Below are 27978 nucleotides of genomic sequence, written 5' to 3'. Positions count from 1 at the left end.
TTTCCCTACCGACTACGCTTTCCTCCATCATCCACCATCCAAAGATATGGCCGGCTTTCAAACCAACGGTCATAATGTTTCAAAATGGCAAAAGTGATTCGAGTCCGCAAACCTTAAACTGATCCTCTAGAGCACCGTTTAACGCGACGGCGAGCGACGGAACGCGGAAGGCGAGACAGCGGTATGTGGGCGACTCGATTGTTCCTCGTTGTACGAATCCGAACCTAACCCTCCCTTCTCTCTTCTCCTATTCCCAAATTAATTCTTCGGAGCCCCACAGTCGTACCGCATGGTCCATGCCATATGGCACGAAATCACCGGTTCGATTTCGGGATGGGTGCGATCGAGACCAGTCCCGTGGTGACTCGTGGCAATTGGCGTTTTGGGACCGAGATTGGGCCTCGAAGTATTTTTCATCGTGACGGAAACCCCCGCTCCTTGTCCTCTTTTTCTATTTAAAGAGAAACAAATAATGAGGGAAAGATCTAAAGCGATCCAATCGAATCCGCGGAAAGCGTCAGGAGGAGCCGAAGAAAGAAGAATCCAAAGCCCTCCTCCGACGCCATCGAAGCTTCCCCCTGATCGCCTTCGTACGTTCTCTTTTTCTTTAAATTCAAGAACAAGAATCAAGATTCGCTCTTTATCATCTCCGTTTCTAGGGTTTTGGGTGCTCGATTTCATGAAATCTTGAATTCTTTTTCTGTTATTTTGTTCATCAGTTGATAATCTGCGATGAATTTTTGTTTGAAGCTGTTTTCAGGTGGATCGCAATGTATTATTTCGAGTACGGGGAATGAGGGGTTGCTTTAGATTTTGGTGTTCCTGGTTCTTTGGTCGAGGGGGAGTAGCTGGGGTTCGTCGGGATGGCGGTGAATTACTTGTACGCCTCGGCCATCAGCACGGTGATCAGCCTTGTTGGTTTGCAATGGTGGACGGTCTCGCTGCTTGATGGGATGAAGTCTGATGGCGTGGTTGATGGGAATGAGGTTGGCTCGAGGGGTGTGGGGCGGGCGCTGGAGCTGCTCTTGGGCTCGCATGTTACCATCGCTTTGCTGGCGAGTTCCGTGCTAAATGTGTTCGTTCTTGTCATCTTGTGCCTCAAGGTATTTATGTTAATCTTGAAAGAATTGGTTTTTGAGATGACGCTGGCTGCTGATTAGTTTTTATCACTCAGGTTGTATGTAATGAGAATAACCTCGTAATTGCATGATATTGAGCGAGAATTGTATTGTTTGTTAATATTTTAGAGACAGCAAAGTAGATTGTTGTGCTCATCGTATTAGCTTGTTCTGTTGGGTAATTGCTTACCATCTTTCTTGATTTTGCATGTCCAGTATTTTTGAGTTTGATTTCGCACAATATCATCAACTTGGAAAAGAGTTTCATAATAACAACCAAATTATTTAAAAAATAATAAAAACATGTAATTGTTTTTGTGCATTGGCATGTATTCCTAACTAAGTATTGAATATTAGGATGCAACTTGCTAGAAAAGCCTTATTCTTCATAAAAAGGTCCAAAATCTTTGAAAAATAAGATGGTTACAGATTGTGAATAGGAAAGAAATCAAATAAGCTGATTAAGTCATTGAAAAAATTTGCAAATAAAAAGCCATCATTTGAAGTAACCTGTGCCACATGACAAGATGAGGTAGGTAAATCCTCATTCTTGAAATCCTCAAGTCTTGCCATCTATTCATTTTCCCCCACCTTTACCTTGACTAATAATCTGCAAACAAGGAAAAACCAATCTAACCCCCCGGCCCCCCCCCCCCCCCCCCAAAAAAAAAAAAAAAAAAAAACTCAGGTTTCAACATTGTCTTCCCTCTATTGTATGCCTACCATCCTTGCCACCATGCTTGAAATTAAGCTGTCAAGATTGATGGTTGCGGGAGAATGGCAGCTTGTAAGCTCTCAAAGCCCCTCAATGAAGCCATAGGGGCTGCCAGTGGAGCTTGAGGCTGAATAATTGTGGTTGACAGTGGAGAGAGAAAAACAGGCCACTAGGGTCTCGATACTCCTTCAAGAAAGCTTTAGTAGGTTCCTCAAGACCACTAATGCCTCTGGAGATTCATCAAGGGTTTTGTCATTGAGTGTGGAGGAAGAACAATGGGACTCTCAATCAAGAGTGCCTCTACTGTCAAAATTTAGCCCACTGCAATTTGTGCCGGAATAGTCTGTTATATAAAACCAAAAAACTCCTGTTCACGCAAACTTAGAATGGTTTGGATGAAATGTTGATAAGACCAATGAGAAACAATTCTAGAAAAGCCAGTTTGTAAAATGGAATGGTTTAGGGGGTTTATTTTGGACCAGATAACTGGTTGTTTGACAGTTCTACGAGTTCAATTATGATTTTTAAATATTATTCTCAATCATCAGGTCAAGCTACCTAAATTAGTTAATAGATAACAAGTTATGGGGAATATCAGTCATTGAATCAATATCTAATGGCGTTAGTTGGGTCAGAACTCAGAATTAATGGGTAGAGAGGACAGTGGCCTTCTATTATCTCGCTATTGGTTGCAAAATAGGCCTTAGTATTAGTTTGCTTTGGCTTATAGCAGGAAATAAATGGTTTAGATTTAATGCCCAAGATGCAGGGCAAAACAGTTCATGACTGACAGTGCAAAACAATGCTGCCTATTGCACAAAGAGCCCAAAACATTTACATGAGCTTGGGCCTTATGTGGGTCATCAGGGCAGGTCTGGATCAGTCACATTGATCCCATGTCAGGTTTGTGGGTCAAATTCGGTTTGGGTCAGGTCGATATGGACTTGACAGGACATTGACCCAATCGTAGACTAATACAACCAACCCATCGCCACTACTGTTAATTGGTCGGTCAGGTTTGAGTCAGGCTAATATAGACTTGATATAGGACATGACCAAACAAAACCCATTTCCACCCCTATTAACCAGGCTACCTAGGATGTCAGGTAAAAGTGCAGTTATATTTTCTCAATATGATCTCAAGAAAGGATATGCTAAGAGCTGCATCTGTTGACTAATGCTTGCTCAATGTCTAGCTAGAAAAATGTATTTACCTTGCACTTACAATATTATTGATTTTCTTTTTCATTTTTAATGTGCAGACTATATTTTTTGTTCAGTTGTATCCTTCAGAGACTCGAAAAGTACTGGAACACCTTATTAATTATGTAATATACAAGGTGATGATCATCCCTCTTTTGCCACCCTTGCGCAAGCTCAAATAGTTAAAATTACAGCACTATATTCTGTATTCACTGTATACATTCTCACATTTAAAAATGGCAACTTAATGATACCTGCTTGGCTCATGAATCTTTCATAAGTGTTATACATTTTAGATATCAGCAATTAAATGCTCTCTTTCTTGTACTTAGGTTTTGTCTCATTGATATTATAATTTGATTAACAAAAATGTTAATTTACTTCCATTAATTATGCATCTGAAAAATAATGAGGATGCAACATTTTTTGACAGTTTTGGTTTGCATCGAGCTATAATATAAAACATTTTTGATGTGTTATGTACTCCATTAAGCTGTTTGAATAAGTTCCTTAGTTCACAGCTGAACAGTAAATAGGTTATTATTTTTGTTATTTTTCTTTTACTAACAGGTACTATTTTTGTGTGTAGAATCTCTTGCACATTCTTTTTAGCATTACTAGATCTAGAAAAGAACTTTGTTAGCATAAGTTAAAGGTTTTAATCTTTAGGATAGAAATGCACTAGAGAAATGATTATGTGATCATGAACATTCAAGGGGAGTAGTGCAAGAATGAATTTCCATTCTCTTAGATGACAGAGCATGGTTAGGGAGCAAAGGCAAAGGAGATGTCAATCTCATGCTATGGAAATAAGCTATCTAAAATGGCTATTGCAGAGACTACTCTGACTGTTTATTTCTCTTTAATTTTTAAGAACATCAGAAAGATGATCAAAAAGAAGATAATGAAGAAAGTGATGTTAAAGCTTGGAAATGATAAAATTACAGGTACATAAGATAATGGCTTTGTATTTTTCAATGCATTATGTGACATAGGAAAGATCTAGTTGAGGTGCTAGAGGAAATACATAGGTAAAGCAAGACAGTAAGGCAAACAGTTATCTTTTGCCGATTCTTTGTTTGATGTATCATGATGCTGTACCTAAAGTGATGGCAAGAGGGCTAAAAAGGCCTTTCACAAACGTATACGCACAGATAATGGGTATTTTTGTAGGGAAGACATGATTTGAGCGGGCTTTAGTTCAGAGAGAAAAGAACTAGCCATGACTTGTAGGCTGCAATGCTATATGTGAAAGTGACAGCAGAACTAGTCATTTTTTCCTAGACTTTGTAAATAAAATTTAGAAAAAGTCAGAAAGATGATAATCTTTGGCTGAATTGTGCCCATTGCTTCATGGTATAATAGACCTAGGTGTCTTGTTTAGTTTATGTTTTTTTTTTTTCTCTTCTTTTCCTGAAGGGAATAAATGTTCTTTGTTAAAATGTAAACATGTTCTTGGACCTAAAGGTATACACACCAGAAGGCACACCAGAGGGACAAGATGACTCTTGTTTTGGAGTAGTAACTGTGCAGTTATGAGGAGACAAAAGAGTATGAGCATAGAAATTTAATATTCGTTAGTCTCGAAAATGAATCCGATTAAATGTGGCATCTAGTATTCATTTAGATTTATGCTAGGATGACGGTTGTACAGGACACCTTTTGAATTCTTTAATTGTTTATAAGGCAATGAGTGCAAAGGAAAATAAAAGTATCTACTTATGGTTTTTATCCAACTTGGAGAAAGCCTAATGGTGTCTTGAGAAGTAACTTAGTCGGCATTAAAGTAGATACAAAATATTAACATGCTTGTTGCTTCCATCTCTACTCGTTATAAATTCATATCAATGAGTTGTTGCCTCGATTGGTTTATACTTGCCTCACTGTATTATTACCATCTCCTTCGTCTATGGGTAATATTGGCGTGATCTTTTGATCCCATGGTTTGCATTGGCATATATCTATTTCATATTATCATTCAAAATTGTTGGTAAATGGGCATCTTATTGGTTCCTGAGATTCGTAATATTGTTGCATTTGCTGTTTCACATGTTTGACCAGGGAACTTTTCTTCCACTGGTTGTACCGCCTAATATGTTTCAAGTGGTCTTTTGGTCAGGATGGCTGGTCTTTCTTTGTTTCCTAAAGGTAATACAAACAAGTCATGCTAGCTTATTTACATTATATGGTAGCTTTGGACTGTCAATTTGAAGGTGTAACATATTCTGTTCATGTTTTTAGATGTTTCAATCATTGGCCAGAGATCGGCTTGAGCGGTTAAATGCATCCCCCACTGCAACACCTTCAAAATATTTTCGTGTTTTTTCTGCCTTGTTGCTTGTTCTATTTGCGGACCTCCTATGGTAATGTTTCCTGATGTGTAAGCAATTGTACTTTAGAAGCTCTCTCTGAAGCCTACTATCATCCTCTTCTAGCTAGCAATAATGTGAAATCAGATTTTGATGCATCTTGTTCTCTTATCTTTATGTATGATTTACACAGACAGTAGATGTTGATAAGGTGATGTCTGGAAATTTTCATCCATGATAACTTTCTTTTGTACTCTTCTATCATTTTGGTTCTCTTCGGTGCTAGAACTAACACGTAAAATAAGAGTTGCTATGGGTCAATATGGCTGAAACTCATCATTTCTGAAGCTGAGTAATATATACACTTTCTTTAGATTTCTTCAACATAAGTTCACAAGGTTTGCTATATTTTGAAAAGGAAAAAGAGTTGCTTGGTGTTGTGAACCCAGCAGACTAGAAGCACAAGAAATTTTCCTGTGAGTTTGTTCTTAAAATATCAAGAAGATTTATTATAAATGGAATATAATGAAAAACATAATTTTTTTTTGTTTTTTATATTAATTTTTTTTGCTTTCAGTTGGCAGCTGCAGTTCTGTAATAGCTAATTGTAGTCAGTGATCATGTCTTGAGTATAGTGCCCCCTAAATTGATGCATAGCAATTGTACTGTGATTTTGTCACAAGCATGCAAGGATTGCTGATGTAGCATTATAAGTGTGGGTTTTTTTTTTTTTGGATCATAAATCAGGTGCAGGAACTACTCTTTATTTGGAGATAGGTTTCAAATCTCACAGAATGTCTCTTAATTGGCTAGTATGTACCAATCAGCACAAGGTACCAACCAGTGCCCCCCCTCCCCTCCAAAAAAAAACACCAACACACACAAGAAAAGAAAAGGAAAAAAGTTGTAAGAAAACCTTTAAGCTGGATACAAAGTGTGGGCTGATTTGGGGCTAAGAAATCATATCGAGGAGTGCCAAGTGCCAACTGCGGTAGAATTGTACATACAAGATGGTACAGGCTGGTATGCTTGACATTTACCTTGATTTGGGGACCAGTTGAGAATCACTTTTACAAAGAATAACTTATTTGATTTAAGATTGTTTCATGTCTGAAAATTTCAGTCCAATGACTATTTGCTGAATCCTGCCAAAGGTACTATGAAACTGGCACATGATAAACATATCTCAACAAATAATATACTTTCGGTGATTTATAATCATATTTTCCAAAACAATTTGGAAATGCTCTACTTCTCTTTCTGTGCTGTCAGATCAAAGGTCACATGCTTCGATGTTTTTTTTTAAGTTCGAAATTCCCACTTGCAACTAGTCTAGTTATCTCTAGCGGTCGATTTATTTTCTGCTTTTGTAACTTATTACCTTGCCATTATCTGATCTCATTCTTTAATGCTCCTACTTTTATTTATTGTTTGTCGGTTGTGCTAGTAGAGAAGTGCAACTTTTACAACATTCACCTATAATTCCGGTAAAAAGTGATCTATTTGTTTTTGATCAACTCTATAAAATCACAAGTTGAGTACAGAATCAAAGGAAAACTGCTTTAGATTATTACCACATATTAAATTCTATCATGTAGAAATTTCTATTATGTCCAGCAAAGATTCGAAGCAACAGAGGATTGACTCAATGCTGAAGAAGGATAAGAAGAATATGTGGCGAGCTATTGGATCTTTGTACTTCAGCCACATTCTAGCAAATGTGGCAGACAATACGTACTATAGGTTTGTCATTTTTGCCATACAGACTGTCGGTTCTGGTATAGATTTTTCAGGCCCGAAGAACATCTATGGTGAACTTCTTAATAATAATAAGAAATTAGAGAATGGAGTGCCTCATACAAGAGCAAGTGACCTACATATGGACTGACGGTGATGTGTGATGGTTGAACCGGTCATACCAAGTAGAGCATTATCAACTTTAGGACATATTATGATACAAAGACTTTCTTTCACAAGTCAGATGATACTTTCAATCAGGTGCACGATGCCACGTACATCCTCAAACTGATGGAGGTGATTGATCAGGTAGGAGAGGAGAATGTCATGCAGGTCATTACTGATAATGAGCCACAATATAAGGCTGCCGAGGAGATGGAGATTTTGATGGAGTATTGGCCACATATTTTCTGGACCCCATGTACTGCACATTGTATCGACCTAATATTGATGGATATTGCAAAAATTCGTAGGGTGCATCAGACAGTAAAGACAGTGAAAACCATCATCAGATATATTTAAAATGATACACGGGTTCTTTCACTGATGGAAAGGTATGCAGGAGAAGAGATCTTGAGGCTAGGAGTTACACGGTTTGCTACCAACTACGTTACACTCGATAACCTTGTTGAAAAGAAAATAGCTCTACGTCAGATGTTTGTTAATCTCGAGTGGCAAAAAAGTAGATATGCGAGGGTCGGCACTGAAGGGAGCATTGCCGAGGACATGGTGATGAGGCAGACATTCTGGCAGCAAGCCACTGCGACAATGAAAGCTATCAGACCATGTATGAAATGCTTCGGGCCATGGACAATGAGAGGTACCTTCAGATGGGCTTTCTATATCATATGGAGAGGACAGATTCAAATCATAGAGGCAGATCCGACGTATGTCTACGAATACATCAACATTATTGAGCGGCGGTGGGACTACCAGATGGGTAGCAACTTGCATCTAGCAGGCAAGCAAGAACATTGAAAATTAGACTACTTTTGTATTTGTATAATCTTACTAGGACAATAACGAATTCTATTTGCAGTATACTATCTGAACCCTCGGTTTCAGTATACCGTAGCTGGAATCGATATGGATGATGAATTTCTGGCCGCTCTACGTAATGTGATTTATAAGATTGATCCTGATTCATAAGTCGCATATCCATATCTAGAAGAGGTAAGTTAATTTAAGTGACATGTAAGTTAAGTGGTATCTTTAATTATTAACATATTATAACATGATTTTTTTTCACAGACCAAAATATTTTGAGAAGACATCGATAGCTTTGGAGTCTCGACAATCGTCGTAAATAAGAAAAGTATGAATTCAGGTATGTTACACAACAGGAGGACATTTATTTGGCGTTAGATGGTTACTATTATGGTATTATTTTATATATAATTTTCTTCAATAGTTTTGCAGTTGAATGGTGGATTCATTTTGGGTTGTCTGCGAAAAATTTTAGACGGTTAGCTATCCGGATCCTCTTCTAGATGGTTTCCTCGAGTAGCTGTGAAGGCAACCGGTCCACCTTCGCCCTCATCCACAGCAAGTAGAGGAACCGTCTGACACAGAAGTGCCTTAACGATCTTGTATATGTTCACTACAATCTGAGGTTGAGACTGAAGTGCATTTAAGAGAAAGTGGAGCTAAAGTATACAGATTCGATCAATAGTGCTTTCGTTGATGATAAGGATGATCCTGCTGTCGGCCCACAAGCCATTCGATCATTGAGCTGTGATCGGTGTGTACTTTAGTTCCTTTTTTTTTTGAATGCATTTCAGCCTCAAGCTTAGATTGTAGTGAACAATACAAGGTCATTGAGGCGCTTCTGTGTCATATGGTTCTTCTGCTTGCTGTGGATGAGGGCGATGGTGGACCGGTTGCGCTCACAACCATTGGAGAAAATCGTCTGTAAGAGAATCCAGATAGCTAGCCGTCTAAGATTTTTCGCGGACAACCCAAAATGAATCTACTATTCAGCTGCAAAAACATTGAAGAAAATTACATATAAGATAGTACCATATTAGTAACCATCTAACGCCAGGTAAATGTCCTAATGTGTAACATATCTGAATTCATATTTTTTTATGGCAACTGCCGAGATTTCAAAGCTGTCGGTGCCCTCTCTAAATATTTTAGTCTGTGAAAAAGAACCGTGTTGTACTATGTTAATATTTGAAGATATCAGTTAACTTACATATGTTATTTAAGTTAACCTACCTCTTTTAAACATAGGGCTGCAATTTTTTGGATCAGGCTCCATCTCCTAAATCATATTACACAAAGCGGCCAGAAGTTCGTCATCTATATCGATTTCAGCTACGGTGTATTGAGATCGAGGGTTCAGGTAGTATGATGCAGATAGAGTTCGTTATTTTTTTAAAATATTGTACAAGTACAAGAGCAATTTAATTTTCAATATTCTTGCTTATTTGCTAGATGCAAGTTTCTACCCATCTGGTAGTCCCACCGCCGCTCAATGATGTCGATGTACTCATGGGCATACGTCGGATCTGTCTCCATAATCGAAATCTTTACCTTATCCATCATGTGATATAGGAAGCCATCTGAGGTACCTCTCGCTATCCACAACATGAAGCACTTCATATAATGGTCTGATAGGCTTCACTATCGCAGTGGCCCGCAGCCAGAATGTCTGCCTCATCACCAAGTCCTTGACAATGTTCCCTTCAGTGCCGACCCTCGCATATCTACTTTTCTGCCACTTGGGACTAACATCTGACGTAAGGCTGCTTTTTTCTCAAGAAGGCTATCAAGTGCAACATAGTTGGTAGTAAATTGTGTGACTCCTGGCCTCAAGATCTCTCCCTGCATACTTTTTCCATCAATAAAAGAATCCACATATCGTTTTAAATATATCTGGTGATGGTTTGGGTTGTCTCCACTGTTTGTTGCACCCTACAAATCTTTGCAATGTCCATCAATATGAGGTCGAAATAATGTGCGGCACATGGGGTCCAAAAAAATATGTGGTCGTTGCTTCATCAAGATCTCCTCTGCAGCCTTATATTGTGGCCCATTATCAGTGATGAACTTCATGGCATTATCCTCTCCTACTTGATCAATCACCTATTCCATCAGTCTGAGGATGTACATGGCGTGGTGCACCTGATTGAAAGCATTAGGTGACTTGTGGAAGAAAGTTTTCGTATCATAATATCTCAGAAAGTTGATAATGTTCTGCCTGGTAGGATTGGTCTAACCATCACATATCACTGTCAGTCCATATGTGAGCCACTTGCTCTTGTATGAGGCAATCTATTTCTCTACCTTTTTATTATTATCAAAAAGTTCACCGTAGATGTTCTTCTAGCCTGAAGGATCTATACCGGGATTGGCAGCCCGTATGGTAGAAATGACAGACCTATAGTACGTATTGTCTGCTACATTTGCTGGAATGTGGCTGAAGTAGAACCAGGATCCAATAGCTTGTCACATATTCTTATTATCTTTCTTCAGCATTGAGTCAATTCTCTGCTGCTTCGAATCTCTGATGGGGAACGCATGTGGATTTAAATCATAGATAGCTACTCTTGGTGAAATTTTTCTGGATGACTTTTTGTTGTTACCAAAAGCCTCCAGCTTAGGTGCACTATGACCACTGCCTCTACTGACGGCCTTTCTGACTGAGGAGGTCCTTCTGAACTCTGGATCTGTCCTGCTGCTCGCAGAACTGGAACTCGACTCATAGTACGAGGGCCCATATTGAGCCCTATGTTTGGCCACCGCTGATCATCTAAGCTCGCCTGCATGGCAGCCTGGATTTGTGCTTCGCCATCTGGAGCGAACGCCTCCTCTAACTCCCTGGTGTGATTGGAAGGTGGCTCTGCCGCTCGGCGGTCCACCTCCGCCTTCTTGAAAATTCTCTCCTTCGCTGCTCTGAAATCAGCGAAGTGCTTCTTCATCAGCTGCTAAATTTCTTAGGGCATTTTTAGTACATAGATACGTCGGGATAACCAACAGCTAAGTGCTGTTTCAACCTGATTACCCCTTCTTCCTTGAACTCCGTGTTGCACTTCTAATGGTAACGACCCGAGAGTATTTGCTCATGATTCCTACCAATATCATGCTTTGGCTCCTTTTTTTCTTGATGGCTCCATCCTGCAGTTTTATCAACTATGTTAGTTTATCAATTCTTTAAAAATAGCAAAATTAATTTACGATAAAGATATTTTTTTTACATCAAAAAATATATCTGACTTATTTAATACATAATACTATTTTTTTTATATGTATATATTTTTAATTTTAAAAATATATTTAAACAGTGTAAATTCAGAAAAGTATGTTTTCCACTTTAGAAAATACTTCTGAATTATGTAATACATACTACTAATTTTTCGTAATTTTTGGTATTATTTATGTATTTTTAATTATTTTTAAATTTAAAAATATTTTTTAAATATTTTTAAGCATGTAGAACTCAACAATGGATGCTACATATATTTTTCTAGGTCCTTAAATATGCAACAAAGGCTACTTATTTTTTTTTTTTCAAATTTAGGCCTAATCCACTGTGCACATGATCACATCAAAATTTGAATGAATGGACACCAAATTTTGCTGAAGAGTAGCTAGCATGCCCCTAAATACGCTTCTAATTTTACAGTTTTTTTTTTAATTTTTATTTTTTAATCATAAATTATATTTTTAGTTTTTAAAAATTATATATATTTTAAAAATTAAAATTTTTTATGTCATAATGTAGATCGTCCATAGATCTATATCATATAATAAAGTCAAGCCCAAATCGAAAATTTTGTCTTGATCTTTCTTATTTTGCAATTTTGAGCAATTTTTTCAAACCCCCCTCCCCCCCCCCCCTCACAAAAAAAAAAAAAAAAAAGAGGAAATGAGATACGAAGGAGTAGGCACACTTTTTTAGGCTTGGATCTTCCTTCTAAAGTACTGAATCGATGTGATTTTTAACTCTGTGGGAAGAGAAATGCGGAATAAAGTTTCCTGCTTGCTAATGTTGTTGGGAAGGCTCGAGAAGGCCTTCCAAACAACATTATAACAACACATAAAGGGACAGGGAGGGGCCTGGTTCGAAACCGGGTCGACTTGGTGCGAACCAGCTGGTTCGCACCGAGTTCGAATGGAACCGGCCGGTTCGCACCGAGTTTGAATGAAGCCGGCCGGTTCACACCGGTAAGGTCCGGTTCAGACTTTTTTCGGTCGGTTGGGGACCGGTTTCGGCCGATTCGGGGCCCGAACCGAATTTGGAGGCTGAATCGACCCGGTTTTCCACCAGGTTAGCTCGGTACAGGCTGAACCGCCTGGTTCGACATTCCATGGATCTAATGGTTAAATGGTTACATCTATTGTGAATCATAAATTACAATGCTTTTAGTTATGTGCCTTAATTATGTCTTAAGACTTTGTTTTTAATAAACATATTCGTCTAACCCAGAAACAAGTGGATAGCAGCAATTGAATGAGTAGCATAGTTAAGAGGATGGAGGGAAAAGAAAGAAGAAAGAGAAGGAAGTGGAAGAGCAGCTGAAACTAGCTCTAGCATGCTACCTTTTCTTTTATCTAATACAACGCCAAAGATGACTATTCTACCCTTTTATTGATTTAATTCACCCAGTCCCCCTATTTGTCCTAATTTGAGTTTCATTAGTACTTATTAACTGAGTAATCTTCTGTATTAGCACCCAAAATTTTTCCTTAATTGCAAACTTTATATTTTCATGGACTCTCCTATAAAAGAAGTCCTAGACTTACCTAATCCAATATACCTAACATAGGACCTCTACATACTGAACTTATTATAATCCTACCCAAAATAGGATACTGAGACCAACAGTAAGTCTAAAGAAAAGTCTGCTGGTATAAGAATTTTTTAATACCAAGGTACTGTGACTTAACCAATAAATTTCTTCATTGCTACATGTAATGTAAGGGTTTGAGTACTTTTGATGCTTTAATGGACTCGAACTTTCTTGGCAGCCAGATATGGATCCAAATCATTATGATATGCATTGCATCATATGATCAAGGCTCTTGGCTTTATCAACCATAATTTGATTTAGATAAAAAATAGGACCCATCAGATAATGTGGTTGTCTATTTTACAATGTATCCAAATATTTATGAAACCTACTCTGTCCTCTAAAATGTCTTTAGCTGAACACTCATCACAACCTAATTTAAATCTGACTTTGTTTGCCCTTCTTCTCCTAATTTAAATCTGAGTTTGTTTGCCCCTCTTCTCCTTTGCATGCTCTCTCTATTCCCTCTATCTCTATCTCTCCACCCTCCTCCACCCCACTCCACAGCCCTTTCTTGCTTAAAAATAATACATACTATCTGATTAGCATTATTCTTAAATTTTGGTGACAATAAAGATGATTGATTGTAAAGCAGGTTGATGGAACAGAAGATAAGACTGATAACCGGGAGAGACTGGATTAGGGAAAATTTCATACCTTGTTTTTATTTTCACTAACTAAAAGAAGTTTGATTTAAGTATCAAAACTTGGGTGATCTGTGCTGAAGATAGGGAAAACCACTTCTGGGCAGGTTATTGTGTTTGAATCCTTTTGTTTAGATGGATGTCATGTGATAGTTGTGGAGATAGTTAATTGATATCATGGGTAAGATTTGGTTATTACGGGATAAGTCCCACTCAAGCTGACCTGCACTCTGACTGTTCTGTCATTAGCTGATTTTAATCCACACATCATCTTTTTCTCTATACATCTTTACATTGTAGGAACTTTGTCTAGATCATGCTAGTGATAGCATGTTTGTGTGATACTAGATCTAGGGTCCGTAGAACATATACAGAAGGAAATTCCTATCTGCTGTTTTCATCTTCAGAGGACTTACTACTACCATGCTAAATCTTATTTTGAAATGATGATTCCTTTCAGAATATTTTTGGCTTATACACCTGTTGGCCCCAAATAGATGTTTCTTTGTGGTTTGAATCAACTTGTTAGACATTCTTGTGTTTAAATAATTGAGTTAATTGTTGATGGAGCAATGCACAAAACATCAGAAGTCTTATATTTCCTATTCAGAAAGCCATTGTTGTCATCATCATCAACATGAATATTTCCATAGAGATTGTGCTGGATATTGTAGGTTTACTTTATAACGCCACAAGATACACTTTTAACAGGTTATTGGATCATTGTACTTCATCAATGATATAGATGGGAAGCTGACTTTTTTAAAGGCTACAATTTAGAAAGCGTAACCTTCCTAGTTTCTCTCTTTCTTTCACTTTTCTTTTATTCTTCAATTTATTTCAATCCTCCTCTTTTGCTAATGTATTATGTCTTGTCCAATAGGTGCATTGTAAATTATACTTGATAATTTCATTCAATAATATATTCATGAGTGAAGTTCAAAAGTGATGTTGTTTTAGAAAGAAACTGTAAGACCATTTCTGAGTAATGTATTGTGCATTCCTTTCAGTCTCCATATTTTATGGCAAGCTGTTGTTGTGGTTCACCAAGTTCAACTTAAAATGTAGTTATGTTCATGTTGCTCACCACCAGCTTTGCACTATTCTAGTGTATCAAATTCTTCTTTTGACCATTTTGGAAATCTTATTTCTATACCTTTATCTTCGTCTAACTTTATTTGTCTGCCTAGACTTTGAATTGGTAGCTGTTGCCATTGATCAATGCTAGACCTTTGGCTTGCGTGTTTTCATGTTTTTTCAGTGGAAAAAATGTATTGCTTATCATTGTGGAGTTGAGGCTGAGCAGTAAACTGTGGAATTCTAGCTTAATAAACTACTGATAGATATGAGTTCAATTTTTTCTTCCCTTTCCTTTTGTTGCCTAGAAAAAGAGGTTTAGTAGTCACTTGCCAGGCATTCTCATGATATATCGCAATGTCAGTTTGTTTCTCTTTGTCTTACAACTTCCTTTTGTTTACATGCTTGCAAGTTTTTCCTTTCTTACTTGAATTATTGAGCTTTGAGCACAAGCTCCATCTCTGCCTCTTGTGAGGAACTAAATTTCCTTTAATGAGCATCTCTCACTAATGCTTTGAAATTTCAGGATAAAGCTGTGCATGATGATCTATAAATCATCCAGTTCTAGTTTATTTGTTCTCTTGTTCTTCGAGCCTCTTGGTATTGTCTTTGAGACATCACAGGTATTTGCACCTAAGGATTCTTCAACTTCAACAACTAAATTGTTTTTGTACCAAAAGAAAAGAACAACTTAATTGCTTTACTATGTTATAATACTGACACATTTCATTGCCTGATATATGGTTACAAATTGTGCATACTGGCTTTTTAGAATTAGATGATAACTTCAGAAAAGATATATACATGAATCCTACCAAGGTTCAGAAATGCAGCTTTAATTTCAAATATTACAATTCTTTTTTGAAAAGAAAGCATGAAAAGATAACACTCATAATTCGTGTCATTTTTGACTGCAATAGTTTTGTTTATGATAAATTTAACACATGATAATGTAAGTCTTATGAAATTTAAGCTCCATGGTAGCAAGTTCTGTCAGCAATTTTTGTTCTCTATCTTTCTTTTAGATCTAGTATCAAAACAACGTCTAGTTCTTCTGAAGAATTTCAATATTCAAGATTTATTTTAACAAGATTCTTTGGGGAATTTGAAGAAATGAATAGATGGCTAAAGTGCTGCACCAATTGCAATAAATTTTGCCCCGAAAGTCAATTTTGGCTCAAGCACTGAATCTGGCCTTGGTTTCAGACCAGATCTGGTTAAAAATCAACCACTGGCTTCAATTTTGGAGTTTGGCCCATAAATCTTTACCACGGTTTTTAAAGAGTTGCTAGACCTAAGAAATAATTTAAAGATTATCTATAACTTCACAATCTTTAACAGCTTGTTATACTAGTTGAAAATTATCAATGAAGCTTCCCCTTCATTAGTCCTTGTGACATCTTTTGACATTTGCTCCACTCATGTTTAGAATAATTTAGAAGACATAGTTAACATTACAATTTTTGAATGCCCTTGCATATGTGTTAACAATGCCCAGAATATTTCTGATATGCAATTGTTTTTTGTAGGCTATCATGGTACATGGGTTTCAGTTGCTTGAGATTTGGCAACGACATTCCATTGACAGTGGCGATAATTGCTTAGGCTCTGATACTTCTTCCAAAGCAGCAGCAGGTATTCTTAAGTTTTACTTTTCTAAAAAGAATACATATTAGAAGTGTCTTTGATTGAAGTTCTGAAGTATGACATGTGTATTTCTAATTCTGTAACCATGCTTTGGTGTTAGTAACATCCATCAAGAATTTGTTCTGATGTTAGTAACATCCTTTGGAAATTTGAAAAATTTGCGCCTTTAGTACTCTTTTTAGATCTAATGACCAAGGAATATTTCTGATCAAGGCATTTGCCTATCACACCCCAAGTCTAGGACATAACAAGACCATGCTACCGAGGGGTACAACCCAAGATAACACGAAGACATTTTATTTAGCTTCCAATATCCATATCAAACAAAATATAATAAATAGAAATTCAAATTTATCATCTATCAAATAACAAAGTCAACATCGGTTCAGACCATCTACATTCAAACATAAATACCCAACTAGTAAATCACAATATTTAGAAAATTTATTAAGCTACAAATCCATGACCAACTAAAGATCTAAAGCTCTGCTACATAATCGCCAAGCTTGCTAGTGCGTACTACCGGACCATGCATAAGTTTTTAGATGTCCATGCATTATTTAAAGAATTAACAGTTATTGCAAAAGTAAACATTTCATAGTGCAATATATTAAAACAAGTCATAAAGGCAAACATTCATGCATAAATCTTCAATATTTCATAAACATGATTCTAAGATCATACAAATAAATTCATAAATCATTCTTTTGCCATTTAGCATATCATAGTTCAAAATATTGCTCGCAGATATTCGTGCTACGGTCACTTTATACTTATGACAGGACCATGTTTCATAATCAATCAAGATTCATATTTCGTATCCCAACTTTATACCCCTTGGCAAGGTCGTGTTTCCGATGGATGTTAGATCTTCTCCAATTTAGAGGGTCATACATAGCTATCTGAGAGCCTTTGAAAAATTTATATCTTTTTCTTAAAACATACACATAAATAGATAAAAAGCATTAAATGGCATGATCAGATTCATATTTCATAACAAAGCTATTTTTTTAAAATATTCATGAAACTATTTTCATAAATAAGCATGATTTTCATTACACATATATGCTGGCCCATAATTTTAAGAAAAACATAATATTTTTACAGGTAAATCTTATGCATAGAAAACATGATAATTTGAAAGATAATAAGAAGTGCAAGATGTACTTACATCTTTTGTCTTAGATTGTCAAACTTTGTTAGGCAAATTTGCTAAACCTATTTAAAATATTAAAAGCAAAATAAATTTTTATTCAACGACTTTAATAAAATTAAAAATAATAAGAGAAGATTTGACCGGGCGTACAATGTTTTTGGGTGGGTCAGGTCTAAATGATTCGCTCAATGAATCATAAGGCATAGACTCAATTAGGGCCAAAATTATTTAACAAGGTTTATCAATGGTGGTTTTAGGGACATTCATTGGGTCCGTGGTAAGTAGTCTAGTAGGCGGCCTGAGCACCAGGACGGTTAAGGCTTCTTTACGAAAATCAACCTGGGGTCCATAGGTGTTTTATAAAGAGAGAGGGAGATGAGAGAGAAGAGAGAGGAAACGAGAGAGGAAGGAAGTGGATGGATCGGTGGCTGTTGTGGTCGTGGTCCGGCGAGGTGGCAGCCGGAGCTGGTGGTGGGTGGTGGAGAGCGGCTGACAATGGCTGATGGGAACAACCGTGCTTGGCCAAAACAAAGAAGGAAAAAAAAAGAGGGGCAGTGCCTCTAGTTGCCTCGTTGGCAGCCTTCTCGGCCCAAGGAAGCTTCGATGGGGGATGGGGACTAACCGGCAAGGGGTGTGGACGGTGGTGGCGATTTTTGGCGAGCTTGGTTCGTGAAAATAGGGGAGTGTAAGCTTAGAGAAAAAGAGGGGTTTTTGAGGGCGGCGCTCGGTCGAGGTGACAGGCCGACCACTGGAGGAGGAAGGAGGTGGGGAGGTGTGCGGTGATGGATCAATCAAAGGGAAGAGGGGTTTAAATAAGGGCTTTGGGAGAGGGGGTAAACTCGGCTCAACGGCTGCACCGATCGGCCGTTCACCGGTTGCAACAATCTCCAACGGCCGCCGGCCGTTCGCACTGGCTGCGCCTCAACGGCGGCCGTTCGGGCAGGAGATCGCAATCCCCTATTCTGATTTTTTTTTTTTTTTGAATTTTGAATTGAAGCCGACTGGGCCTGCCGACTTTGATCCAAGACAAGCCCAGTTGGCCTGGTTCTTACATTGCGTACAACAAAATTGACAATGTTCATTTTGAAATTTGAAGGAAGATGGGAGAAGCTGAAATTCTAATTTGATTAAAGAACCTCATATGTGAGTAGAAAGTTCTTGGTATTTTTAGCTGTACTGTGTTATCCCATCAAGCTCATAGGTATTGTCCATGACCCAAAGGACCTGGCGGAGAGGGGTGATATTTCAAAAAATGCAGAAATGTACAATTATTTCATCCTTATTGCTGATTTTGAATTTCTTCACCCCTAAATTCTGCCGAAGAGAACTTATACTTCGGAGCTCACTCATTGTTGCATAAAAAATTATTATTATTTAAAGCTGGCAAGAAAGAAACAAGTTAATTGCAAATCAAGTTAATTACTTCTAATTGCAGTAAGAAGTTAAGCGTCTTGCATTGTTGATTGGTGGTTGGAGTCTCGGACTCATAAGGCTACTGATGTGAACAGCTGTCCTTTGTGAATTGAGCACAACCTTAGTTAGATTAAGTATTGGTCAGCAAGCCACCACTCAATAAGTTGATTCTAAGGTTTGCTGTATTGGTTGGTATTGGGTGTACTGTACCGGATGTACCATACTATATTGGTACTGAACCTGTATGTTGTACCATACCATATCGACACTCGGTATGCCAAATCTTACCGAACTGTACCGTGTACTAATACTGTAATAGGATCATACTGGTATGGGGTCTAGTACCGAGATGGAAAACCTCAGTTGATTCCCTTTTTTTCTACTATGTATCTTTAACTGAACCGTTATCTTACCACCAAACAGGCTTTTTTTTGAAAAAGAAAAAAATATGCCACATCGAAGACAGCAAATCTCTTACCAAAACCCCAAATAAGTTTTTCTCTCATCTAAGTACAGGGATTTCAGTAAAAGAAGGTGACCAAGGGATGTTAAAAATTAGGTATGAAAAGATGGCTAATGATATGCTGTAGATTATGCCATGCTTTATTGGCTGATACATGCAGACTTTTGGTGCTAGCAATAGTATGAGTACCCATGATGTATTGAAGGGTGTTTCAAGCTGTATCAAACAACTACATGGGGAACATGCAATTGAAGTGGTGCTTTGATTTAAATAGCTCTGGTTGGCGAATGAGGACCTGTTAGGTAGTTGGAACAAGGATTGATGTTTGTTATAATGGTCATAATGCTATGTAGTTTACACACCCGCTCTTTGCGCATCCATTGCGATTATTCCACCAGGAGTGTTTAAGAGAGACAAAGGGAGTGCATCACACAAATTGAAATTGTCTTTATCAGTTGCTGCCTATGAAACATTCGTCACCAATAACTATTAGCTTTATTATGTTTTATATCAAATATAAGTATATATGGTCAGGACTGTAGACATGCCTACCACTCATCCCTTGCTTGTCTATGTAAAGAAGAGATATTGGCCTCTCTACAGAGAATGCTGGATTCATAAACTACAATACATGAAGGTATTATAGTTTGAACTTGAATATTGCATGTCAAAGGCTAGGAAGAGATGAGCATAAAAATTGAAAAGCTGCTGATGTGTCTGAAATTTCTACCAATGCAATTTGATGGTTATGTACCAGGGATGAACACTGCCATTATAGCTAGTCTATGGACACTTCATCAATAGCTATGCAACTGAAATTTAACTAAATCAAAGTACCCTGTTCTACTCTTGACTACCAAGCTGATGTCCTAAGCCATTTGTATGCAATAGACAAGACACAATAATCGTCTCTATGATTTCTCTGATGTGCCAACCAATTCAAAATTAGCACTAAGCATGTGCAGTGCAAATGGGGGGCAACTCTGGATGCTGTGCCATTATTTGGATTTTGACCTGTTGAAGTGGTCATTTTATTTTTTATTTATTTTTAGAAGGTTTTACCAACTCTTTGGCTGCACCTTGTGGGCCGTTTTCCTTTATCTGATCATGTAAGAGTATGTTGAACATCTGATGGATGTTTGAGAGAGTTTGCTTTATATATTAGATCATCAGCATTCAGCGCATACTATGTATACGACTAAGTGAAAGGAGTGCTGGATAAATGGGCTTGATCTCATCAAATGATGAAATATTTGTGAAGAAATGTTTTTGCTTTTAGAGTTTCTACAGTCATACATGTTAGTTTTCAGCACAGATGATGCTTTCAATTAAGTCAAGAAGAATTCAGTATTTGTTGGATGGTAGTGATCCATCAGTTGTAATATTGCCCCACTGATTTAAATTGAAGGAACTCTCTCTCTTTTTATTTTTTGGATTAATAATCAGTAGGAATATCTGATGGGTAGCAGTGATCTCATTAGGCAATAACATTAATGTTTTCTTTTCCCTTCATATATGTGATGAAACATGTTTGATGTACTGCACATGACGAAAAATTTAGGAGGAACAAATATTTCATGGATACCTATGATCCCATGTAACAATAAATGTTTCATATTGACTATTTCACCTATACATACATATATCTATGTATGAATGCATGCATGCATGCATGTATATATGTGTGTGCGTGCATGTGCGCATGTATGTTGTGCGCACACTGGCTGGCTAGTTAGCAAGCTATATAGAACATTAGCTGAGAGAGAGAGAATTAAGATGAATGTATCAACTGGAAAGGGGTGTTTACTTTCATATATGCAGCAATTCACCCAGTCAGTAGAGGCTCCCATGTTATGCCTGGTAGATATGGTTCTTGAAATTGAGGGAGAGATATTAAAATTTGTCAATTCTTTCCTAATCATTGAACTAGTGGAGCTGAAACTTTCCTTGCTTCTGTCACAACTTCCCAACGTTCTCATCATCTATAGGCGATCAATATTCTTTGTGATGATTTTGATTTTTAAATAATGTTTTATTTTTTAATGACATCACATGCTTAGATTGTTCCAGAATCTGCTGATAACTTAATTGCAACCATTCTTGCAGGAACTTTATCTGAATGGAAGGGAGTTCTCATTCGAAATTGTGGTTTTCTCCTCGAGATGATGACTTTTTTGACAGGAATTGGTCATTACTTGATCATCTGGTGGCTTCATGGCATGGCATTTCATCTAGTGGATACAGTCCTTTTCCTAAACTTGCGTGTAAGTGTTATTATTTGTCAGACATGCTTTTCAAGCATTGATATCATATTTTTGATATTTCCCTTGGCTCTATATGATAAGCAGGCTCTTGTAAGCGCAATTGTGAAGCGGGTCAGGGCATATAGCAAGTTAAGGAAGGCATTAAGTTCTCTAAATGGAGCACTTCCTGATGCTACATATGAAGAGATCTGTGCATTTAATGATGAATGTGCCATCTGCAGAGTAAGTAGTTCTTGTAAGTTATCCGTCAAAACTGTCATTCCTCGTCTCTTGGCAGCAATATAATTGCTTTTGTAAACTGCAGGGACCAATGGCTAGAGCGAAAAAGCTACCCTGCAATCACCTTTTTCATCTTGCGTGCTTGAGGTCTTGGTATGATCTATATGCCTCTCTTGGAGTTGTCATCCCCCCTCTCTCTATGTATACTGCAACTATATATTTTTATGCTTCAGCCATATTGTGAAGGTTTGCATGCAAGTGTATATCTGATTTGAAGGCATTATATACATGAGATGATAAACCACTATTGCTCATGAAATGTTCTATAAAGGTTTTATCTCGTCTCACGTAGCTTTTGGATATAGGTGCTGATTTTCAAATAAACCTGATAGGACACTCATACAATTTTAGTGTATGTGACTCTGTCTCTGTCTCTCTCTCTATATATATATGTGTGTGTGTGTGTATGTCTGTAAATATGTTTGAGTGGTAGGCAAGGTTGATTAGCAGATTTTTATTTAATTTTCAAAAAAATGTACTCATATTGTCTTGCAAAAAATACAAAAAAAATGTTATGATGCTTGTAGTGTCTAGAAACTCTAAATTGAATTTGTTTCGCTAATTTTGAACGTTTATGGGGCAAGATTGCATTTGAGTGTCTTTTGCTCAGACCTGCAATTTTGGCTTTCCGGATTAATTTGGTTTGGGGCAAAGATTCAGATTCCAGGAAAAAAGCAAGAAATTTGCCAAGAATTATTAAAAACGGGGGGGGGGGGGGACTGCAAGCTAAAAAATTAATTATTTAAAGTAAAAAAGCTACCTACCTACCTACATACACACATTAATACATGGTATGTATGTACATGCATTTATAGTACGTATGTATGTACATAGTATGTATGCATGTACACATGTATGCATGTGCGTGCATGTGCATAAGAACGAGCATAAGAGATTCCAGAATGATAAACTATTCTGAAGAATACCATTACTGCCACCTACAGATAGAAGAGAGAGGGGGATATATGCTTAAACTTCTCAAATATGTGAATCTTTTTTTTTTATTATAAAAAAGTTGTTTTTAACTTTGATTTTTTTCAGTATATAGCTGGTTCAGAAAATCCTTGCTGCCTGTTTACTTGTTTTCACATGGGCACACGGTCGTACAATTCTTCAGTGTATTTTCATGCACCTGGGGGGTGGGGTCTCTTCCCAAAGTACTTTGTAATAGTTATGTTGATTCCTGATTCTTTCCCTTTATGCATGTAAGCAGGACCATAACTAGTTACATTCCTAAATATCTTATCCTGTTTGTTTACTTTTATATTGTAGTTTAGATTCACAAGATGGTTTTATATCCATAGTTGTTAATGGATTCTGATGGATTGCCATTCTTGCTTTTTCCCATTGGATCTTACTTTTCTGTTTTGTTATTTCCAGGTTAGATCAGGGCTTAACTGAAGTATATTCTTGTCCTACGTGTCGAAGGCCTCTTTTTGTGTCTAATCCTCGAGATCGCACTAGCTCTAATGCAGGAGAGCTTGCCAATGTTGCGCAACTTACTGAACAGTTAAATTTGGGATTGAACCCGCAAAGAATATCTGGACAACCTATTGGGGCATTTCCTAACCAGCAACAAAATCCTTCTGATGCAGTGTGGAGGTCTTAAACTCTATTCTTATTTCTCTTTTTCTGATGCTACAAAATAAAAGTGTTATACGCATGTCTTATTATAGCTATTTTCTAGTTGCAACATGCATTATATCATTGTAGCATAGCAATCGATCACCTTGCTGGTGACCTTTTTAGACGCATTTTCATCATATATGTTTTTTGTGCACTATATATGTCATTGGAATGATACAGAGAAGATCATATGTCTTTCATACACGATATTATATGGCATTTGCCCCATTACTTTTCAGTTTTATACTTCATACCTACGAAGACCCTCATATTGTTCTGGAAAGCTGCTGTTTTTTTCGTATTAAATTTTGCCAGTATACATCTTCAGTTTATGTTGTTTAGTAGAATAGTTAAATGCATGATTTGAATCTCTAACTGACCATTCAATGTATGCTGCTCTGTTTGGAAGCTGGAATTTATTTTTCTTTGGCAAATAAGCCAGGAGCCATTGGCGTTTCCCAGAATTATTCGTAGACCTCTTTGGGATAAAAAATCTCTTTTGTGCAATTCCAAATGTGAAGTCAGTCTACGTATCTTATTGGTGAAACTTAATATTTGAAATTCAACAGAACCTTTGTTTTCTTCTTGTGAAATAACTGAGATGAATGAATTTTTGATCATAAAAAAAAATTTCTATCTTTTTTCCTGTGGATTTATTTTACTTTACTGAATCAATCAGGAAAAATAAAAATAATAATCTTTATGCCAGTTATTTTAATCTAGTACACAAAAAAAAATGGATTTTTTCCTATTTTTTCTTTTTTCTATCCAAATCAAATTTCAGTGGATCTAGGGCTACTAATGGGTCAGATTGAGCCAACATTACTTGGTTAAAGCAGGGTCCAGAAATTATGTCTGATGTTAATCGATCCCAAATCATTGCATCTGGTCAGTTGTGTGACTTCAACTTAGAAGCAGCAGGGTTATCAGGTCCTGTTGGGTATGATTAGATCCAACTTTCCAATTTTGACACAAAATGTTCTGGATGCTTAAGCATTTGGTTCGGTCAGCACTCACATGCACAGAAGGCAATTAAGTCTGTTTTCAATTTGGTTTTCAGTTGCACTGGTGTTGGATTGCATCTTGAGTGATCTAGATTCAGTCATTAGCGAAACACAACTCCAACCAGTAAGTCAAATGCATGGTTTCTGCTGGGAACTAGGGTAGATTTGCAATTGGTGGAACCCAATGCATTTGTGGCCCTGGCTGCTTGCATTCCTGAATCTTGCTCTCGTTCATTCTTTGGTCAAACTTTTTGTATCACCATATCACAATATTTGGCTAAATTAAGTTTATCTTGATTATCTTATCTTTTTTATTACTTAATGATATTAATCATATGATGTCTGTATATGAGTTACCAATTGGAGCAATTGCTCCGTGATACATAAGATTGAGAGAAAACTTTGCCAAAATGTTATGTTAGACTTGAAAAGAGTTCATGTAGAAGTGTGCCAAAAGTGGACATGGAATGGTGATGGCATCATGATTTTCTATTTATAGGTGTCAAGCAGTTATGTTCCAGTTTTTCAACTTGTCAAGAATACCAGAATATTCTGCAAGAAGTGGCAAGATATACTACATAGGATCCATGACTATCATGCTAAGTTGGTGAAAAGATAACACACTACCTAGATAGGGGAACTAGTACAAACCTTTTCCTCCCTTTTTTGTGATTTCTAGCTTTCAACTGTGTATCATGGACAACTAGTACACATATCAATTTCCTCCCCTTTTGGCCATTTGTAGCTTTCAACTGTGTATCATGGACAACTGGAGGGTTGGTAAATGCAAAGTCCTAAGGACTTATTGTGAAGTAAAGCACTATTTGGTTAAGTCATTTTACCTGCTTTCTTCCATGCACCTGTGTACAAATAAAGCCATAAAATTTGATCTGCACCAACTTATTACCTTTGTGGTGGCATGATATGTTAAATCTCCCTCTCATTGTTTTGTGCAGGGGAGTTGGTTTTGATTCCGGTTGGATGCCTCCATGGCCAAATCAAGGAATGGATGGTGCTGGTACATCCAGTGCAATCAGATCAGTTGGGCTTAGTGGAGTCCAGATGATGATGAGGCAGCTGACATCTGCTGGTGAGAACTATGCTCATGGTTCATTAGATGATGCTGCTTGGAACTTGTGGCCTGATCAGCATGCCTCAGGTTCCTCCATTCCTCCATCCTCTCCGCTCAGGTATACCACAAATACAGCTGGCCTGCGGTTTAGAAACACTTCACCCCCTGTAAATGGAAACATGTCGGAGATACTCACCATGGTAGATAGAGTGCGAGAAGTTTTGCCCCATATACCTGATGAACTAATTATTCAGGTATACTTCAATTTAATGTTACTTTTGAGTAGCCAATCAAAGACTGACGTTGTCAAATGCTTCACGTTTCTTGCAGGATTTGTTACGAACCAACAACATCAACATTACTGTGAATAATCTTCTTATAGTTCAGTAATAACCAAATCATTCCCTGTATGTATATATGCTTCATATTAACATATAAGGTGCCTGCGAGAATTGTATATTAGAAACAAATGAGATTGGTGAATTATGGGTGGTGAAGACTCTTTTTCTCTGCCGAGTTAATTCCATAGCTGTTCCCTCCCGTTAACACCTAGTTGATGTTGTTTCAGGCCTATCACCTCCAATCCCATCAGTGTATAGAAATGCTATGCCAAATAACATGTTTATGATAACTTGCATCAGATATCAATAAGTTGTGCAAAATCATTGTTTGTCATTCAAATCTTCTTGTTAAATACTTATCCATTGTTACTTAAGAATCTGTTATGACTGTCTTAGTTGATGTAATTGACTAGAAAGATTAGAGAAACGTGTGGTCCATGCGGGCTGAAAGCAAGCAGGCCAGGCACATCAGCAGGAGTGCAAGATGCCGCCAGCTAGGTACAGAACCGTTGCCTTTTCACCATGAGGACAAAGGAAGGGATTCAATTATTTCTTTGGTTTTATGGGGGTTTTCCAATGCCTATCAACTAATTTGCTTGAGGTACTACTTTGTGTGGGTCATCCTTGTTCCGGCTCCAATGCTAATCTTTTCTATATCGATCCAATTTTATCAGCTGTCACCGACGAGATGCTTTAGTAGGTACCGTTTAAGTGGTGGGAACGAAATAAAACCTGCAATTAAAAACCCATTTATTGATTTTCATTGCACCGGCATCTACTGTGAATATGGAGTTTGAAAGTGTGTTTGGTTCTTTAGCAGTCAGAAACCATGTCGTTCTGCTCTGTGCTGCATCGAGGAGAAGATTACATGGGGTGAACCTTGAACGTGACCTTAACAACTGTCTTCAGTTCATGTATCAAGAGCAGAACCCTCGAGAGAAAAAGAAAGAGGGGAAAAGAAAAAGGAAACACTCGCGGTAAAGGAATTACAGAGTTCAAAAGCTTCTGCTCTCTGGCTTAGGACGACAATTACAGGGGACCCGAGATGTTGATGGTAGGAGCGCCTATTAACATCTTGTTCTTTTAATATCTTGTTAAAACCTAGGACGTGTTTGGAAAAAACTTTGTTGGACGTGGCGGGATATAGAGTGGAAAGAAAAATGCAGAGAAGGAACGAGGGGAGAAGAAGGGCAAGAGGGGAGAGCCCACGGTGTCGCGCCTGCCCGGTGTGTGGGATTGTTCCGTCCCCTCCATCTTAGAAGGCAATAATCGCCGGGGGCAGGCCGGCAGGGTGCGTGGGCGGGCGGGCGGCGAAGGGCTCTAAAGGCGGAGATTCTCTTGAGATCACGGTGCTCGTATATGTGCTATATATAGTTTCGAAGCTGCTTTTGCAAGTCAACTTATAAGCTCGTTGAGAAATCTGATGCGATGAATGAATTGTCTTCACAAGTTGGTCCTCTAAATACTGAACGTTTGCCAAAAGACTGCATGTACCATAGTGGTTTTGTGATTTGTGGTGCATAGTTCAGGTTTGGTATGAAACTCAAGTGGAAGCAAAGACTATCTAGCTTCCATCAATTGTTTTACACAAATCTTAAATTCCATTTTCGCTTGGCTGCAGCATATGCCATGGTTGATTTGTTAGTATTCTCAAGAAAAACAAAAAAGTTGGTTATGCTACGAGCTATGCACATAGTTTTCCTTTCTTTTTTTTTTTTTTCGATTTCTGATTCCCTTGATCCAAGATAGAAGCACAAGCGGACCCTTCCTCGAGTTAGGATTCAGATCGAGTGCAATTCAGTTTGTCGACCAGCTAAAGTAAGGAACGATCCGCAGCTTACTTATCTAAGAAAAAAGGGCAGGATTTGATTCATAAACTAAGCTCGCAGGATCTAAAGTGGATTATTGATTGAAATGTTTCTATCATTCATATGATAAAAAAATATATAAATTTTAGTTTTTGGTTTCTTTCCTTCTAGCAGAACTCAGACGAAAGATGGGCATTCTATGATGAAGATAGACATTTTTTTGATAAAGCGAATGGATCATACATGCCTAGCGTGAATATATCTAATAAAGTCGGAAAACAAAATATCATTAAGTGCAGTAGGA

At 37.6% G+C, this 27978-nt stretch overlaps 1 protein-coding gene and 1 non-coding gene across 3 annotated transcripts; one reads left to right on the top strand and one right to left on the bottom strand.

Annotated features, from left to right (window-relative positions):
• Nucleotides 1–86: 86 nt before the first annotated feature.
• Nucleotides 87–26187, top strand: LOC103705135 (E3 ubiquitin protein ligase RIN2-like). Of its 2 annotated transcripts, none has more exons than XM_008788755.5 (13): nucleotides 87–590; nucleotides 761–1103; nucleotides 3096–3173; nucleotides 5098–5184; nucleotides 5278–5399; nucleotides 15128–15224; nucleotides 16131–16236; nucleotides 21387–21544; nucleotides 21629–21766; nucleotides 21849–21916; nucleotides 23204–23425; nucleotides 25410–25779; nucleotides 25856–26187. In XM_008788755.5, the coding sequence occupies exons 2-13, from the start codon at nucleotides 864–866 to the stop codon at nucleotides 25913–25915; spliced, it is 1746 nt and encodes a 581-aa protein (XP_008786977.4). In that variant the 5' UTR covers nucleotides 87–590; nucleotides 761–863; the 3' UTR covers nucleotides 25916–26187. The 2 variants fall into 2 exon arrangements, with proteins under 2 accessions (XP_008786977.4, XP_008786979.4); XM_008788757.5 differs by having other exon boundaries at nucleotides 149–590; nucleotides 751–1103.
• A 265-nt stretch (nucleotides 26188–26452) lies between these two features.
• On the bottom strand, nucleotides 26453–26556 carry LOC149768120 (U6 spliceosomal RNA). Its single transcript, XR_016400111.1, has one exon. It is a non-coding gene; the product is annotated as a U6 spliceosomal RNA (small nuclear RNA).
• Between the last annotated feature and the right edge of the window lie 1422 nt (nucleotides 26557–27978).

This window comes from Phoenix dactylifera, chromosome 3, assembly GCF_051530095.1.
Source record: "Phoenix dactylifera cultivar Ajwa chromosome 3, Ajwa_hap1_PhDact_Kaust_v1.1, whole genome shotgun sequence".
NCBI lineage: Eukaryota > Viridiplantae > Streptophyta > Magnoliopsida > Arecales > Arecaceae > Phoenix > Phoenix dactylifera.
This window is presented reverse-complemented; position numbering and strand designations above follow the sequence as displayed.

What these genes read in the sequence shown, in the direction of transcription:
- LOC103705135 (XM_008788755.5), top strand. Translation starts at nt 864, where the DNA reads ATGGCGGTGAATTACTTGTACGCCTCGGCCATCAGCACGGTGATCAGC. An exon ending in TTCTTCCAAAGCAGCAGCAG is followed by an intron (nt 16,237 to 21,386) that starts GTATTCTTAAGT and finishes CCATTCTTGCAG; the next exon opens with GAACTTTATCTGAATGGAAG. An exon ending in TCCTTTTCCTAAACTTGCGT is followed by an intron (nt 21,545 to 21,628) that starts GTAAGTGTTATT and finishes TATGATAAGCAG; the next exon opens with GCTCTTGTAAGCGCAATTGT.